At 37.8% G+C, this 16,219-nt stretch overlaps 1 protein-coding gene across 2 annotated transcripts in view; it reads left to right on the forward strand.

The window, feature by feature from the left end:
* LOC142134219 (ADP-ribosylation factor-like protein 9) overlaps positions 1-13,033 on the forward strand; it is a 20,583-nt gene extending 7,550 nt beyond the window's left edge. Inside the window, exons 1-4 of one of the 2 annotated variants that reach the window (XM_075194542.1) lie at positions 703-830; positions 7,248-7,416; positions 9,680-9,855; positions 10,909-13,033. In XM_075194542.1, coding sequence (XP_075050643.1) covers positions 810-830; positions 7,248-7,416; positions 9,680-9,855; positions 10,909-11,100 — 558 coding nt within the window. In that variant the 5' untranslated portion in view covers positions 703-809 and the 3' untranslated portion in view covers positions 11,101-13,033. Of the gene's footprint in view, positions 1-702; positions 831-7,247; positions 7,417-9,679; positions 9,856-10,908 lie in introns of those variants that run through there. The other variant, XM_075194541.1, reaches the window with a different exon arrangement.
* The last annotated feature ends 3,186 nt before the right edge of the window (positions 13,034-16,219 follow it).

Below are 16,219 nucleotides of genomic sequence, written 5' to 3' on the forward strand. Positions count from 1 at the left end.
AGGGAACTTTGTCTATATAGATGGGGTTAAACTAAAAGGTTTTTCCCATTTTAATTACTTTTAATTACTCTGGAACAATATTTATCAAATATTTATATGTCTACTCCTTCTTGCTGTAACCTGTTAATCAAAGTATCCCTTAATTGTGTTTCAATTATATAAAAATAAACTCCTTTATAGGTAATTATTAAATATCACCTCTGTTATTTTTCCATACATGCATATGTATTTTATTGTTTGCTATTAGAGTACATATAAAATAGACTGGTATAATGTTGGCAGAAGTTAATAAACCTGCCCCCTCCTGCTTTCCAAATTCTAACCCTTTATCAGGAATTTGATTGTTTTGTGTATTCTTTGCTTTGATTTAGTGTTACCTGACCTAATATTGCTGATTCTAAAAGTGGGGTGAACTTGCAGATCTATATTTCCAAGTGACTTGTATAGAATTCTATAATATTGTAATGTCTTGAGTTTGTAAGCAGATATATATATATATATATATATTCGTTCAGCATCTTTGGGAAAATAAAATCTTATTAAGTCATTTCACCAATCATAATTTGTTTCTGTGTTTCTCTTGCTGACATGTGACGTACAGTTTACATCAAGGTATGTAAAGGTGTGCTGCTTTTAGGTCAAAGCTGGATTAGATTTAACTGCATTAGCCAAATCTTATTAATAACAGCTCCAATTAAATTCATGGTCACATTTGTTCTCTACCTATTTCTGCTTAAGCATCATTCCGATCATAAATATTTACCAGAGGCAATCCGCACATTTGTAGATGAATGTGTGGCACATGAACCATGGAGAAAAGAATAAAGAAGGTAATGGTTTTATTTCAAAATCAGTTTCCCCGGTATTAGTACTGCTAATTCTGTTTATATATTTTTGTTTTCAGTAGTTTAGTGTCTGTCTTGGCACTGTTTTTTGTATATTGGTATGTGCAAATATTGAAGAGTAGCCTTTTACTGATAATAACTGGAGGGCTGTATCATTGTTTAGGCTGTGCTTGAGTTAATACTCTACAATGACCAATAATCTCCAATTAATTATTGTTGTAGCCAAGACAACATTTTAGAGTGTTGTAGCTTGCATGATGCCACTCTGAGGATCATTGCTATACACTTTATTTCATGGAAGCTTTATTATTGGATAAAGTACTGAACATGTAGTATGTGATTAACCTGAAAAAAAAAAAAGTTGTGCCTCATACAGATTTAATTGGATCTTTCAGTGCTTTGTCAAACTGTGCGCTCACTGTGTACCAAGTGACAGAGACATGTTTTGCTGCCATAAATGACTCTGAAGTGATTGTTGAATAAAATGCTGCAAGTAGAGTGCATATTGTATGTAACATCATATAGTTTGACCAAACTAAACTTCAAAAAAGCTAATATCTTCTTGGTCTTGACAAAGGATAATAAAGTTTCCACTGCGCTTTGAGTGCATGGGCACCAAGCACCCGACCTCACCACTTCTTTCTGGCAGATTTGGGAGCTACGCTTAGCCTATTACTGGCTGCTTATGGGCAGCACAGTGGTTGGCATCCCTGCTTCAGAGTCCTTGCAGACAGCAGGGTTTGAGTGTATATTGTTGTTTGCTCAGGCATGCGATTTGGGGGGGGGGGGGGCACTGGAGACATTGGCTTATAGCGGGCACTTTAAACTCAACTTTGAAAGTAGAATTTGACTATAGGTCCTCCTTCTCTATACACTACGCCTGTCAGAACTTCAGTATTTTTTTTGGGGGGGGGGGGGTTCTTGGAGCCACCTATCCAGCTCTCTTTTGCTGCATGGCTGCCGGAACCCTGATATCTTAGAGCTAAAGGTTTGCCTGACTATTTTTATGGCAGGGAAACCGGTTATGGCCAAGAATTACCAGAGTGTGTGGAGGACATATTTCTTGTTGTTAGAGTAAGGGTTTTCATACCTAGTCTTACTGGTTACCTAGATTTCTTATGTTCTTACAAGACAGGCTGGATGCTGGGTTGCACCTTAGCTTCCTGAGAGTTCTCTCTGTCTTCTTTCAAAGAAGAATGACTCTGTTGCCAGATGTTCAAATGTTTTTGCAGGGTGTACTACATGTACAATCTCCATACATTTTTCCTGTGGCTCCACGGAACCTCCATTTGTTGCTGGATGCTTTTCAACATTGACTCTTTGAACCCTTGGATTCAGTAGAGTTAAACCTTTTGACTTGGAAAACAATTTCTCCGTTTAGCTATTTAGAATGCTAGAAGGGTTCTAGAGCTGGTAGCTTTGTCCTGCAGGTCTTCTCTTATATTCCATGAGGATAGGGCAGTTCTTTGGACAAAGCCTTCCTTTCAGCCTAAGGTGGTCTCCAGATTTAACTTTAACCAAGACATAATAATTCTGGCCTTCAAACAGGGTAGGTTTCCAGAGGAAGAGGGCTCTTTTCAGTCTCTGGATATAAGATTTGCGGAATCTCCTATGTTCTAGAAAATCTCAGGGCACACTCCACCAGATCGGTGAGTACCTCCTGGCTCAGCAGCTGTGTCTGCCTGCTACCTGGTCCTCGGTTCACACATTTGCCCAGTTCTGTAGGTTTAATGAATTTGCATCTGTGGATGGCAGTTTTTAAGGTAGGTGCTTCAGACCACGTCTACTGAGTGTGCTCGCCCATAAAGGCAGCTTTGAGATGTCTCAAGTGTTCCCCAATTTAATTGGATTAATCCATTGGGGGACACTGGACACCCACCCTGTGTGCTCTATTTCTCCTTTTCGGTTTCATTATTTTGGGAGAACATGGTTGTTTTCTCCTCTCTTGTTTATGTGTTTTTCCTACTCTGTCCTGTGGGGCTTTGTTAAAAAGTAACTGAAGTATGCAGTAGGAGGTGCGTACAATTCAAGTTTTAAAGTGCCTGCACTCCTAGTGGCACCTCTATACCCCATTGTCTCCAGTTTCCCCAATGGATTAAGTGAAAAGTTAGTGCAAGTATAAAAATCCTCTTATCTATAATTGGCACCAGATGTACTTCAGCATATTTTAATTTGCACCATAATTGGCTTGATTATCTGTAGGTCATTCTAACCATATATGGTTCTGTTTTCTGTACTGGACGCCAGTTATGGCTGAGAATATTACTATTGGCACTAGATATGGCTCATCAGATAATTCTTGACACCTGATAAGGCTCTGATTTCTATACTGGTATTAGCCTTTGCTTAAGATATTCTACTTTTCACTAGATATGGCTCACACATTATATTTGGCACCAGATATTTCTCAGCTATCTATACTTTCCACCAAATATATCTCCGCTTTTGATACGGTCACTAGTTATGCCTGCCTTTTCTTTACTTCTCATCTGATACACTAGGTGTAGTAGACACCAGAATGGCAATCTGCTTTGTATTCTGACCACCATTGATGCTCAATATTTGGACATTAGGTATGATATTGTGGTTTTCTTTCATACACTATTGTCTCTGCTTTGGATACTTGTCTATACTTTGCATATTTACATTTTGAATACACTAACCACCAGAACAATGCCTGTTTTTATAGGCTTGACACCAGAAATGGGTTCAGTTTTTATATTGGTCAGTTTGGGTGTGGCTGTATAATTGTTTATGGATCATAACGGAGCTGGATATATCTATTTTAAAGTTGATGCAAAGTGAGTATTTATGTTTTATTCATCAAGAATGTTCTTATAAAATGTATATATTCATTTAAACAATTAAAGTTATGTTTCAGTGAAATATCCATTTTAATTTTGGCAAGGACTTAACTTATTTTGTATGTGAGTTGTATTAAAGTTATGAATAGCTTTCTTATACAAGAGACAGGAACGTGTTACAATGTATTCATTATTAATGGGTGCAGAAAGCTCTCTACAATGTTTTAATATCTGAATGTGATAATCTGGATTAAGATATTTAACATGCCCTAATTCTGATTCTATAAAGGACAAAAAGCCCAAAGCCTTTGGCCGGGTCAGGTCCACTGATTCTCTGGCCCACTACAGCTAAAATGAACCACTGAGCAGGGTCTAGTTTTGTTTGTTTTTCCAGCTCTACACAACATTAGGGGCTGTGTATGAACTCGCACCTAATTGCATTGGTGCATTTTTGTCCCTAAAATCTGTCAAGCTGAGAGAAATGGTTACTCTTTCCCTAGCCCTGGTCTTGCCATTTGATACCACAGGTTTACTATAAATGTTTTTATTTGAACTTCTATATTTTATTTCCCTTTCATACTTTTTTCATTGCAATGTAATTTGTGGCAAAGACTGGCATTTATAGCAACTAATGACTTGGGCATTAGTCACAAATTCATGGCATGGACACAGAAAACATCTTAAAAGTACAACACAAGCATATAATAAAAGGACAACTTAGAAGTGTGATAGTGTTTTATTGATCATATTTACACCATCTGAAATTATGTGGATTGTTTTCATATTTGATAAATATAGGTGTGGTTACCATTTATTTCAATATATCGCAACTTATTTATACTAACTTCTGAAGCTGTTTTGTAAACTAGCAAAACATTGAAAGTCATATTCAAATCTCCAGTGTTTTCATAGTATCCGGTTTAGTCAGGTGTAGCTGCAAGTTGATGCGCTGCAAAAGCTACAGGCCAGTGACGTCCTACCTCTCTAAAGTACCTTAGCAGGATTCACTCTGAGGATGAATTATGCGTAAGTAGGGTATTATATAATAGATATTTGAAGACTAGAATACAATCAGAGTTCATACTTTACATGATACTGAATCTCAAGCCTGGCACACTACTGGCAAATCTTACTACACAACTAACTATGATACTGCTTTGTGTAGTAGTATATTTTTTTGGTCACTGCTTTGTCGTCCCCCACAGCGTGACTTTGCCAGGCAACACAGATCAGAGATCAGTATAGATGGTCATATATTCACTTTTACCCTTTTTCCCCTTTAAATTTTGTCTTTGGTCACTTGGGGCTAGATTTGCTAAACTGCGGGTTTGAAAATGTGGAGATGTTGCCTATAGCAACCAATCAGATTCTAGTTATTTAGTACAGTCTACAAAATGACACCTAGAATCTGGTTGCTACAAGCAACATCTCCACTTTTTCAAACCAGCATTTTAGTAAGTATACCCAATGGTCTTTACCAACCACCTATTTTGCCAAGTAAAACAATGGGAGGGTAGAAGGGCATGACAAAGCATGTTGCACAGTACCTTATTTGAAGCATATTTACAAAACCATTTTACAATGCAAGGGGTGCAAATTAGTTTTCTATTTTGCACATAAGTTAAATACTGTCTGTTTTTTCATGTAACACACAAATATCAACTTTAAATTTCCGTGTACAAGTAAGCTATCAAGTATTTGTGTGCTACATGAAAAAACTGACAGTATTTAGCTTATGTGCAAAATAGAAAACTAATTTGCACCCCTTGCATTGTAACATGGTTTTGTCCAGGAGACTACTTACTCAATTTTTTTTACTTAACTTTCCTTAATGAATCGGGCCCATCAAGTCCAACAAGAGACAGGAGCTGCAGAGACAAAGCAGTATCCTAAGGTGATGCTGCAGTACAAGCGGAGGCAGATCCTGACACTCTGTATATCAAGCTGTGTTCTCATGATGGGTACATTAATGTTGCTTGTACACATTTATTAAAGTGGATTCCAGTAACGATGGACATAAAATATTTGTAAGTACAAAAATATGTGGAACAAATGTAGAGATGACACAGACACTTCTGATTTTCTGTTGAATAGGACACTTTGGGCCTGATTCATTAAGGAATGTAAATGCCGATACAGGCCGTATTTGCGTTAAATTTCACTGCGCATGCTCAAACTAATTTGCCAGTGAGTACAAGTGTATGTAATTCATCATAACCCACTCTTCTCCACTGCTCCATATCTCTCCAACCTCATCTCCACTCATACTCCTTCTCACCCATTGCAGTCTTCCAACGACCGCTGCCTCACCTCCCATCTGGTCACCACCTCATTCCCGCATTCAAGACTTCTCCCATGTTTCCCCCCTTCTCTGGAACGATCTCCCCTGTTCTATCAGACTTTCACCTAGCCTGTCAAACGCTCCCTCAAAACCCATCTGTTCAGGTTAGCCTACCATTCCTCCGCCTAACTCTGCCCTCCTCCAACCTTCTTCTCTACCTTTCTATATCTCACCCCCTTCCTCTTACTTCTGTGCTTCTTTCCCCAGTGTTCTCATCCCTCACCCCATCTTGCCACTCTGTCTCCTGTCAGTCTCCCGTCACCTTTAGATTGTAAGTTCACTTAAGCAGGGTCCCCTTTCCTCGTGTCCTCCTCCTCCTGTTTACCTTTGCCTTTAGCCCTCCGTCTCTTCTCTCCATTTCGTCACTTGACTCCTGCCCCCATCTTTCCTCTTCTTCAGTGCCCCCTCTTCTCCATCTCTGACCTGATCCTGCAAGTGGTACCCACTCTACTGGTCACAGGGCACAGGCACAACCACTTATTCACTCCCCACCTCCCTCCTTCCCTTCTCCTCTGTACACTGGAAGTCACTTTTCCCTTTTTGCCCTGTGCACCTTTCTCTGCTAAGTTGGTACTTGTTATACTTATTGCACTTTGCTTTTGTACTACCCTGTATGCCATGTATTGTTACCATGTACTGTTATCGCATGCTCTATGTACGGCGCTGCGGACCCTTTTTGGTGCCTCATAAATAAAAGATAATAATCTTGGAGCGCAAAGGACACTTCCGACAGCCTACGATTTCATGGGCGTAACGTGGAGGGAAATGGGCGTATGTATGTAGTCAATGTACAGTAAGGGTGGGTGCACACAGCAGCGTCAGATTCAAGCTTTGTGCATCTTTCAGGTACGTGTTTTTTATTCATACCGCTTGCACCAGCTACAGGTCAGGTGTAAGTACCAAGTGATAGTGATATGGTCACGTATGCATGCTAGAACTTTTTTTAAATGATTTTTAGTTAATGGGTATATTATTAACAGGTGAATACTTTTTTTTTCTGTGCATTATATTACACATATGTATTGTACATATCCTGCAGTCTGTCTCAATACGGCTAGGTTCTTATATGCAGAACGTACCTAGACCTGTAGTCAAGAAGATACGTTTGTTCTGACTAGTTGAAAACAGACGTGTATGTGCCTGATTTATATGCTTTTTTTTTGAAAATCAAAAAACGATGGACAATAAGTTCCTCTTGTGTCCCTTAATGAATCAGGCACTTTGTGTCCATGATATTCTTCTTTAATTCTTTCATAGGGAAAAGCATCACAAGTTTTGGTATTAGGACTTGATGGATCCGGAAAGACTAGCATCCTGAATTCCATCGCGGCCAACAAAGGGAAGCTCACTACAACACCTACAGCTACAGAAGGAGTTAATGCAATATGTATCAACAATGGAAATTCTAAAACGGAGTTTTTGGAAAGTAAGTTTAAAATAATTGTAAATCGGCATATTGGTGGCCATTCAACTTAATGCTTGTTTTTTGTTTTTTTGTTTTATTTTTAACAGTTATTATTTTTTATATGAATTGAAGACCATTTTATAAATAAACAAGTAATGAAAGACTACTGTTTCATTCATTATTTTTAGATTTCACATATCCTGTTTGACACTGAATCATTTAAAGAATAACTTCCAACTGTCTCTCTTTTGGACTGAAATCATCTTGTCTGTTTTTCCTTCTTATTGTTCTTTTAAATCCGCTGTTTAGTGTTTTGAGGAAAACTTAGCCAGCTGGTTTAAAAAAAAAAAGTGTGTGTTTGACTTCTAAATGTATAATCTCAACCAATCACTGTTCGTTTGAGCCTTAGTTTTTTTTTTTTGCAGGTGTTTTAAAGGTGTACATTAACTTGTGTAGTTTCATAAAAAGGACACCTTTTTTTCCAATCCTGTCTGCTTTTTTAGCCATCTGAAAAGTATCTAAAAATAGGAAGCTGTATTCACAAAAGATGATTGCATGATTTACCAAAAAAATTGTGAAGGCATTAAGAAAATGTAGAAGCTTTTGACTTTTACTGTCAAAAAAAGTATGTTCGTAAATTTCATTTGACATGTTAATAGACTAAGCTAAGTGTCAGAAATACCTCCGTTATGTAAATGTGTGAACTTGTTTATTTCAATGTTTTGAAAATATTAATTTGAGGCAACAAAATATTGTTTGAGTTAATAGAAGAGGTCCAGGGGTCTCTCCATGACCTCATATTCTATAAATAAGAAGACGTTATAAGGGTCATGTGGAGTTTCACTTCAAAAGACACATTGTAAGATGCAGATCTTTCCTCATTGATATAGGAGGTGAGAAAATAAGAGGATTAGAAGGTGCCGAGAGCAGACCTTGTAGGACATATTGTGAAAGCTGACAAAATACAGCAGAAAACAAAAGAAAATGCAAAAAAGCCTGAAGGAATAAGATTAATAATTGATAACAATCCAGAAATATCAGTATTTACTTATTTATTTTTTGCATAAATCGCTGTGGCAGGCTATAAGAAGAAGCTTGGTAATTACCATTAATAATTGGTTTGTTTCTTCAGGCATCTATGATTCATTAATATGCAGTGATTCCATGTTGTGCTGTGGCTACCATGCCATCCACAGTCACGTGGCACATGATGTATGGAGCAGAGAGGCTTGGGTACGCCCCTCTGAGCTCTATCTGCACTGTAAATTCCTCCCCTGTTTTCACATGACATGATACAGCTAAAAAAAAATGATGTATGCTTAAAAGCTACACTCCCACCTTCTATAATAGCGATATTACTCAACTGTTCAAATATATAACACATAATCAGTGATTGTGTTTGCGCATATGTAGGTGATCCCGATGCTTTCCATAACCCTCACACTCCTGCAGTTAGGTCTCATGCATAGTCATGTCTGATCATCTGGCGGAGGGGAAAAAAACAAGATCGAAACGAACAATTTAACACGCACGATGACAATGAACACCACATACCGTATATACTCGTGTATAAGCCGACTTTTTCAGCACATTTTTTTATGCTGAAAAGGCCCCCCCTCGGCTTATACACGAGTGAACTTACCTGTTGTCCGGTCCCTCAGCTCTTAGCTTCTGCGTTCCATTGACAGGAAGTTCGGCATTTGGATCGCAAACTTGCGTTCCAAATGCCGAACTTCCTGTCAGTGGAACGCACAAGCGTTCCACTGCGGAGGTAAGTAAAAGGCCAACCCTTTATCACCACCTCTTTCTTTTTTTATTTTACTTATTAGTGTTTATTGATTTTATCATGAATGGAGGGGAACAGAATATGAAAAAGGGGAAAGGAAGGACAAGAGATGGGTGCAAAGGAATAAGTACAACATGCTCATATCCGACAATCTCAATTGATTTTAGTCAACACCAAAATACATACACCAGGAGGATCTGAGTATAACAGTCTCTCCTGCAAACACAGTGGCGGTGGGTCAGCTGAGAAGTTGTTTTTTACATTTTTGAAAATTACCAGTACCTGCTGCATTTCCCACCCTAGGCTTATACTTGAGTCATTAAGTTTTCGGAGTTTTTTGTGGTAAAATTAGGTGCCTCGGCTTATATTCGGGTCGACTTATACCCGAGTATATACGGTATATGGAAATTTTATGCCAAACTTTCTATAGAAATACCCTTTACAGTTTTAAGAGGAGTAATTTTACTAAACTGAATCATGTTTCTTTTTCACCTACAGTTGGAGGAAGTGAGCAGTTACGCCCCTATTGGAAAATGTACCTTGCTAGAGCACTTGCTGTGATTTTTGTTGTGGACTCTGCGGATCACAGTCGCCTTCCACTCGCTAAACGACATCTTCATCAGCTGATTCAGCAAGACTCTGTCCTTCCACTTCTAGTCCTTGCTAATAAACAGGTATTGTCAAATAATGATCCTGGAGATAGATTTAAAGGATCAGTAAATACATTTTTTAATATTTATATTTTATTTACCTCCTTCTAGAAATGTCCTTGTTACTGATATAGCTGTGCAATGAAACCATTTTGCCACTCGCAGCTGCCCCATCTTTGGCTCATTAGCTGTGCAAGCTCGTAAAGCTGATAGTCTTTGCTGTCTACCACTTTTTCAGTCTAAAGACCAGAGGGAAAGAGGGATATCGGGAGCAGAACAGCAGGACCCCGTACATAATATCTATCATAGCAGTTGCACACCTTACTAATCAAGCCGCTCCTATTTTATCATCATTGCAGGAGTCTATCTGAGGAATCTTCTTGCAGCAGCATTGCCTTGATCCACTCTCTATCCTATTATGGCTTATTTACAATGAGACATGAGCAGTGAAGATAGTAAGCTGTGCACCCTTGTACAGCTGATTGAGCAGAACATGGGGAACACTGTGAGTGGCTATGATATCTATTGGCAAAGCTTTATGGTCTGGTCATTCTGATCATAAACTCTCCAGCCCACAATCTTTAAGCCCTCCTTTGGCTGCTGCTTTTTGTTCCTGATATTGACTTGAAGCTCCCTGTTCAGCAGTCTAGTTGAAAAGCCAATGATATTTAGTGTATTATGCGATGGGGAGAGGGCCAGTAGACTCTGGTCATTTGGTACCACTCTTTGGTCCTTTATTCTTTAAAGAGCCATTAAACAATTATATTTTATTAACAGTGTCACTCTTCCTACAATTCACCTTTTTATGTTTTGTGTGAGTTTTGGAAGGTTAATTCTGTTCCATCCATTTGTGAGTAGTATGGAAAAGATTGTAACTAATAGGAAAAAAGAGAAACTCCTTTATAATGTCTAATGTCTTGTTCACAAACTTGCTGTTTAAGACGTTGTAAACCTTTGATATATATGAATGATCCACATTAGGAGCAAATTTTATGTCTTCAAATGTTTTCACCATTTTAGTGTATCGCACCCTCAGTGTTGTGTGTGGAAATAATCACCACTCTGCTTTCCCAACAGGACCTAAAAAATGCATATCACATCACTGACATCCACGATGCCCTTGCACTGTCGGAGATTTGCGAAAATAGGAGGCTGTTTTTAATTGGGACACATGTGACAAAGGATGACCATGATGTTTCTTCTGGGATCCTAGATGCAAAGGAATTCCTTGCACAGCTGCTTTCAGAAAATTCTGCAACAATAACATAATTAAAACTTGTCCTGAGCATCAAACTACAGACTGCTTATCATTTTAACGAAAAATGGGTGACTTTAAATGGCGCAGAATACTATGTATAAACAAGCTAACTTCTCTCATTTTAAAATAGGGGGTTTATTGGAGTGGTGTTTGAAATAAGTGTGCAAAGTAATATATTTTTAAAGGTCATACGAGTTCATTGAAGCTAGAACAGTACTTTTTTACACGTTAGAAGGTTCTTCTTAAAAAAAGTAAATCTTATACAATATACATTTAACTAAACTTAACCTCTGGATGGTTTCACATCTAATTAATATGAGCGAGCAAATTAAGCGATTAATTACTTAGCTCTACCATACTAGGTTTTTATACCCACTAAACTGCACAGCAAGTACGTTTTATAAAATATATTTTTCTGAAGGAATATACATGGTAGTTTTGTCTGAAGTAATAATACTTATGTTCTTATATAAAAGAAAAGAAAATTCTGATATTTACTTTTATCTGCTTTTCAGTTCAGCTCATCTGTATTTCCTTGCACCTCAAAATAATGTACAGATATCGTGTTCCACTTACAAATGTTCTTTGTTAATGATGTCAGTCAGACCTGTCCAGCATTTCTATACATCATTTTAAGTTTGCAATTTGTGCTTTGCATAGATTTTCCTTCTCTAATGGAAAAAGGTACTTCTATTTTTCTATCCACAAAAACCTAATAGAATATATGGTGAGGATGACAGGCAGTTGTCACAGTAAACATAATTATACATGACTGATTCCCTAAACCCCCATCTCTTTCATTCACTTCTTTCACCTGTGCCAATAGTACATATAAGAGTCAGTATTTTGCAGGCCTGTGATCTGCAATTGCTCACATGCTTTTACACATATTAAACTGTACAATATGACCCTATTATCATTGTACATCTGGGGTCTATGTCTCCAGTCGGCAGGCTGTAATGCATTCGCAGAGGTGACACACAGTAGGAGTGAATACTGCTACCACATCCACACAGTTGACAGATATAAATAATCATATTTACAGTACATTTTGCCCCTGTCCTCCTCTCACCAGGTATGGTCAGGTAGGCTTGGGCATTGGAGTTTGTATAGGATCTAAAATCAAACGTATATATTTTAGTCTGTTATTGAACAGTATATTAATGTTTAATGATAGGTCAAAGTTTTGGTAGCCAACACAACACCTCTTTAAAAGCCTGTGACCAAATAAATAAAATCTATTTTTGTTCTTTAACACTGTTTAGTGAATGTTGCTAACGGAACGGATGTTTTCTCTTTGCTTTCTCCACTTTATATGGTAGTGAATTTGACCCCTAGTAAAGTGCATTATAATACAGGTAGTTCTGGGAATAGTTCTATGTAATTTATTATTAATGGTTTTCCTTTTTATGATCATACGGGTTTCTAAAAGCAGCACAGCTAAAGAAAGTTTTGTAGGTGTAATTTGTTACGAGATTGAATACTTCATTAATACCATCAGAATTGCTCTGTGTATTTATGTGGAGGCAAGATTGTTGAAATTGCTTCCAGTAGAGCTTTAGCACATAAAATTAATTAAACATTACACACAAGTATTTTGCTCCCATCCATAGCAAAACACGTGATGCCATTTACTGACTGAGAAGGAAGTGTATGCCAAATAAATGGCTGCATCCTGTTGCTATTTCTTAATAAAAAATGAACAAATGAAGTGTCTATCAACGGTATATTTAGCCTCCATAGCTCTTCAAATTATGCCTATGCTTCTGCTTTTCTATCAGAGTTTTTTTTAACGTTGCTTAAATGGCTGTATTCTTACAGTTCACTTATCTGCTGATAGCAGTGAATGTGGATTACAGCTAGCTTATTAAAAAAAAAAAAATACGCCCTCACCAAAAAGACAACCAAATGCACTGAAAATAATAATAAAAAATAAAAAAACAATTGCACTCTGATTTGTTTTGTTTTTCCTGTCATTGTTTTATCATAAATCGATAATATTAACCAGTTCATGACTGGTCCAATTTTGAAACAGGGGGTTCATTTTGGTATCATAGTGGAATAAATATATAATTATTATTATTACAAATTTGTGGTCATTGTTTAGGGAAAAATAGGCAACAATAGGACAAATAATTCCTTGTTCCATGATTCTTGCTGAAGTTACTTTTACGCTACAACAAATTTGTATTCGAAGATGTAATAAGCTAGTTCTTTGAGTATACCAAATATATGAACTTTATACAAGAACTCATCGTAAAAAGTTCCAGGAACAAACATATGAATTTTAGAGTAAGCAACAGTTAGAACTGCAATACACTATAGCTAATAGTGTTAGTGTCAGGCGAGAACCAATCTGTATTAACACAAAACTTTTATAAAGTGCCCTCCTACTTCTTAAGCAATCACAATGGTAACATAGTAATGTCACAAGTACTCTGGCACCTCCAAATTTTAAACACAATACTCGTTCAAGTGGTTCTCATCCATTAGCTGGATGGCTTAGTTGTCACTGACAGCCCAGGTCTGTTAATGGAGCATGTGGCCACCATTATCACTCAGTATTAATTTGAAATTGGTGGTCATAAACTGGTTAAAGAGGTTTCCATCTCATTTACTAACTTGTGTATGTTCTACAAGATTTGCAGAATATATTCCTTCAACTTTTCTTTTGCTTCCTGTGTGCTCTGCATTTGATACAGTTGTATTCAGCTTTGAGCAGAAAGAAAATACAATATTTTTATTAAAAGTTGCAAGCCAATAAATTATCAGAAGGTGTAAAATCTTTTTATTTGGTTATATGAGGCTATCCTCATCTAATGTATGTGTGTTTTGTATTTACTGAGTCAGTTATACTGCATGTCATCATAGAATACATTTTCAAATTAGGGGGTAAATTTATTAAACCGCAGGTTTGAAAAAAGGGAAGATGTCTACATCAACCAATCAGATTCTAGTTATCATTTATTTAGTACATTCTACAAAATGACAGCTAGAATCTGCTTGGTTGCTATAGGCAACATCTCCACTTTTTCAAACCTGCAGTGTAGTAAATATACTCTTAAGTGATGTGACACAAGTCTACATTATCCTTTTTTTATTGAACACATATGTACAGGGATATAGACGAGTCTCGTGTCCATGACAAAAGAACTAAAGAGCTGTAAGACATCATCATTAGATATATATATATATATATATATATATATATATATATATATATATATATATATATTATATTATATTATATTATATATAGCGCCACTAATTCTGCAGTGCTGTACAGAGAACTCATTCACATCAGTCCCTGCCCCATTGAAGCCTACAGACTAAATTCCCTAACACGCACGCACGCACGCACGCAGAGAGAATAGGGTCAATTTAGATAGCACTAATTGGACCGCAGGCAAAATACTTATGAAACATGCAAAATTTTAAAATGTTGCCACAATACAATGTTAATTAAGATCCACTGTAGAAAACTACTTTTTAATGTTTAAACTGCTATATCTATTTTGAAATAAACCACACTTAATACATTTTTCTAAATGTTTCCACAATTAGTAGGAAGAGTTATTTTTGTTACCTATAATTGTGTTTTCTAATCCCAGCCAGAGTGCATGTCCTGTCTTGTCCTATTCCTTTTTATTCAGATATCCCATGGTGAAGACAGTGCATGCATTCAGAAGGTTCTGTTGTGATTTGGGTTTGGACAAGCTTGATTAGTCAGCGATAGGTTAAACTACTGCTTGGCTGGATTAACATTTTATGCTGCTCTCTCATAATGTGATATACAGCTCCCTGGTGCGAACAATTCAAAGTGGCAGTGCATTGGTTAGTGAGCGATGACAAGTAGACCTAGGGCTAGATGTACTAAACGGTGGGTTTGAAAAAGTGGAGATGTTATGTATAGCAACTAATCAGATTCTAGCTGTCATTTTGTAGAATGCACTAAATAAATGAAAGCTAGAATCTGATTGGTTGCTATCATCTATATAGCGCCACTAATTCAGCAGCGCTGTACAGAGAACTCTTTCACATCAGTCCCTTCCCTATTGGAGCTTACAGTCTAAATTCCCTAACACACACACACACACACACACACACACACGTCAATTTGATAGTAGCCAATTAACCTACTAGTATGTTTTTGGAGTGTGGGAGGAAACCGGAGCACTCGGAGGACACCCACACAAACACGGGAAGAACATACAAACTCCACACAGATAAGGTCATGGTCGGGAATGGAACTCATGACCCCAGTGCTATGAGGCAGAAGTGCTAACCACTAAACCACCGTGCCTGTCACAAGGGTGTATCTGAACTGGGGAGATGGCCAGGAGTTGTGAGATGTTGTGGTTATGGATGGCCTCCCAACTGACATGATCTTAGGCAACAATGTTGGGGGTGGAATTGGGACCGCATTTCTCAACTCTATTATCCGGAGACAAGCTACTAAACTACAGTCTTCAGGATCTACACCTGCACAACCCAGCCCAGAGGAAAAGACCACAGCTACTAGACAACAACCATCACCTGCAACCACAGCTTCAGTCAGTCCAGAGGAAAAGACCACATCTGCTATTTCTTCAGGAAACAGCCAGCCCTTTGCCTCTGGAAAGACTATGTCCCCTAGCAACGCAGAGGATGTTGTCTATTACCAACCTGATCTTGTGGGGGTGCCCGGTGATGCTCCGGCCCCTAGCACTATACCAGCTCCAGCGGTGAGTGTAGCTGACCACAGTGACCTCCCTTTGACTGACTCTAGTCACCCCAACATAGACCCCCCTGCAGCATATCCTGACTTAGAAGATAGTGAGGGTCGTAGGAGTTCAGGGCAGCACAGCTCTGCCCTGAAAAATATCCATAAGCTGCATAGGGTTGATACCTCTCTTCATTGCACAAATGATTCTACCTGTTAACCTTAATACACACATCAATAAATAAAGACATTGACACAAATTTAAGTTTTGGCAAAAAGCTCACAGTTTGATTCACATAAATTATGGTGGTGACGAAAGCCTTTGCAGGTCAGCTACCAACTAATACCCGAACCAAAACAATGTCTGGCCATTCGGCACTAACCAATGGTCCCAGGATAAACACCTTTATGATTTGGCTAGTGCTAAA

This window comes from Mixophyes fleayi, unplaced genomic scaffold, assembly GCF_038048845.1.
Source record: "Mixophyes fleayi isolate aMixFle1 unplaced genomic scaffold, aMixFle1.hap1 Scaffold_46, whole genome shotgun sequence".
Classification (NCBI taxonomy): Eukaryota; Metazoa; Chordata; class Amphibia; order Anura; family Limnodynastidae; genus Mixophyes; species Mixophyes fleayi.